Genomic DNA, 2,863 nt, shown 5'->3' on the forward strand with positions numbered 1-2,863 from the left:
AGGAATGCAAGAAGGGAGCTAATGTTTATTTGGGAGCCAAGCAACTAAACTTATTCCATGTCTTCTCACATACTTTCATGAATATGAGTATTTATGAGTTTTGGTAAAGTATCTTTTCCCAGCGCCCCTTGCATGAACATCAAAAAACTGCATTACTGTATAAGAAGTGCCTTAGGTCTCTATTGTATTGCTATAGCATTAAACTTCTGGTATTAGTCCTGCTCTTTGAGGCTAACTGGCCTAAATACTGTAACTGAGGTAGCTGTTGAGAACAACAAAAAGTGGGTAGAAAATTCAGAATTAATTTGCACTTCAGGAAGTGACTGTTATCAAAATTAAGTTGGGCAAACTTACACAAATATTCAGAGAGATTGAAAATGAAAATTAATATTTTCCACACTACACAATCAGTGTGAGCCCTAAAGCGTGAGGCCTTCACCAGATAAGAACAAAAGTCTGGCTGGTGTAGTTTGGCAGTAGAATAAGGAAATCTGGAGGAAGTTAAGGCTGACTGTACTGGATTAGACCAGAGATTCGTCCAACCCAGTAACCAACAGCCAGTGCCTAGGGAGGAAGAGAGTCTGTGGTGGTAAAGGTCCTTTGACCTTTCAGTGGTCTGAGACTTCGAAGGCATGGATAGTGTCCTTGTGTTAAGTTACTTTTCATTGCAGTACCGTAGATTTGGAATAATATCCCCAGTGGCACAGTAGAGCTTGAAAGAGGGAATACTGCATAAAATGTTATTCTCATGGAAGTTATTTTCTGCTTTGAAAGGAATCTGATGAAGACTGTCACGTCTGTCTTCAGTTTGTCAGAATAGGCCACAAGTACAGATGGTTGTGCAATAAATGGTGAACAACTGTCGATCTTTACAGTGATTTTTTAATGTTTATGTGGTTCAAGCCTCTATGTATGTAGCAGTCCACATGGTAACTGGCATCATATTCAGCTCTTACAGTGAGTCTGGGGTAAAAAATCTGCGTAAATAGATTTTTGTCTGCCTTGGCGTGTATTCACACTTAGCTTGTAAAAAAGGTGATAGTTACAGCCTGTGAAACTGCTTATCAGAGAACAGCCTGATGAGTAGTAGCAATTTGGTGAATTTTCCCTCTCCTATTTCTTGCTAATTATTCACTCTTTTTCATACCCAGAAACAAGAAGCTAGTTTCAGTCCTCTGCTTTTTTTTTTTATGAGGAAAGATGGAGAGCCTGAGTGGGGAGACTTCTAGTCTATGGGGCACATAGTGTAGTATTGGTGATGACTTAGTTGCTGGGGTTTTTTTCATGTTTCATATGACCTTCAGATGGAGGAAGATGACGGGCTAGATGTAAAATTGCAATGTACTTTTATCAGCTATGTTGTAGCTGTATGGGAATGAATCACCATTTTGGATGTACAGAAGCAGCGTTTTTGGGGTTCCAGATATACTGAGTGTGGAACCTTAAGCATTGAACAAACTTTTTGTTTAAACTTCAGAGCAATCTGTCCTCTAGTTGAGGCTTGCTGTAGCCTCTTTATCCTTCGTCCCTTACAGAGCAGCAGATGCAACTTGTAATTAAAACACACAAACGACTATTATCTGTTGTGAGACTACAGTGAAGAAATGTGTTTTGTATTGAAGCAGTTACTTGTTAAAAATACTCTATTTCCCCCAAAGACTCCTACGGCAGTTACTCTTCTTTACCCTGCCCTGTTCTGCTTGTGAGGATTGAGTGGTTCAGGATACTGAGAATTGGAGTAAACTCTCATATCTCTAGGTTTTTGACAATCCTTCTGGAAATTTGGGCGACTGTTGGGTTGAGCTATGGATCTGCAAATCTCTCTGGCTATTATAGCCTGTTCCATTTTGAAGCAGTGGTTGTATTGAGAAGATGGGAATGGATTTCAACCTAGCTTGGCAAGTAGCTTCTTGTCATAATATGCTGATTTATCATGTTGGATATATGTGTAGGTTAATGGTACTGTCCTTACTGGGTGAGGAGAGGTATGTTTTCCTCTTTAAATAAGCTTAGCAACCTGAAATTTGCCACACCTCCAGAGACTTTGAAAGTCTCAAATATAGAGTTAATTGAGTCTTTGAAAGGAGTCCAAGTTATCTTCAGATGAGTGATTGTTAATTGATTCAGTTTAAATATAGGACAGCTAAAACTTTTGATTTTCAACAGGAACTCTTACTAAGGGGACTAGTTAATGGACTGGGAACTTAGAGTTTTGAGTGTATGAATCATTAAAGCAAAATTGTTAATGCTATCAAAAACCTATATTTCAAAGGAATTTGGATGGAGAACTTTTAGAAATTCAATAAATAGTATCTTCATAAATGAAATTATATATATGAGGAGTTTGCCATGAAGTCAGTTGTTCTAACTTTTTTTATTGCCCTTTCTTACTCTTTTCCTCTGTTCCCCTTTTCCTGCAATTTTGTATTCCAGCAGCTTTATCTGTCCACATGGATGCAGCAGAATCAGAGCTACCAGCAACACCATCCTTGAGATCCCAGAACTCTGAGTGGACTGGGAAAACACCAGCAGCTGAGAAATCGACTATTGCTGCCTCCAGTAACTTTTTTAAAATGCCACCAGAGAAGAGCCCTGGATACAGCTAAAAGGAAGCACTGCAACTGTAAAAGCTTGCTCAGTTTTGGAAGTGTTTGATTCTGGTGTTTGCACCAAACATCTTGTTTGGGAGTAGTGGTATCTTCAGTATTGGTGCGTGATGCGTGCCATCATCCAGGCTGGTCTGAGTGCCCCACATACCTAAGTCATGTTTGTGAATCTATGCATAAGAAAAGGTAATCAGTGTTGGGACCGCAGTGGCTTTTAGAAATTTTCTTGCTATTGCTGTATTTATTATGAATTCATC

At 39.1% G+C, this 2,863-nt stretch overlaps 1 protein-coding gene across 10 annotated transcripts in view; it reads left to right on the forward strand.

Annotated features, from left to right (window-relative positions):
• GPATCH2L (G-patch domain containing 2 like) overlaps positions 1-2,863 on the forward strand; it is a 47,305-nt gene that overhangs the window by 30,194 nt on the left and 14,248 nt on the right. For 5 of the 10 annotated variants that reach the window (XM_017741791.1, XM_017741793.1, XM_017741790.1 and 2 more), the window contains one exon: positions 2,434-2,863. In XM_017741791.1, coding sequence (XP_017597280.1) covers positions 2,434-2,606 — 173 coding nt within the window. In that variant the 3' untranslated portion in view covers positions 2,607-2,863. The remainder of the gene's footprint in view (positions 1-2,433) is intronic. The other 5 variants (XM_008639614.2, XM_008639615.2, XM_017741796.1 and 2 more) reach the window with 3 other exon arrangements.

This window comes from Corvus brachyrhynchos, unplaced genomic scaffold, assembly GCF_000691975.1.
Source record: "Corvus brachyrhynchos isolate BGI_N302 unplaced genomic scaffold, ASM69197v1 scaffold115, whole genome shotgun sequence".
NCBI lineage: Eukaryota > Metazoa > Chordata > Aves > Passeriformes > Corvidae > Corvus > Corvus brachyrhynchos.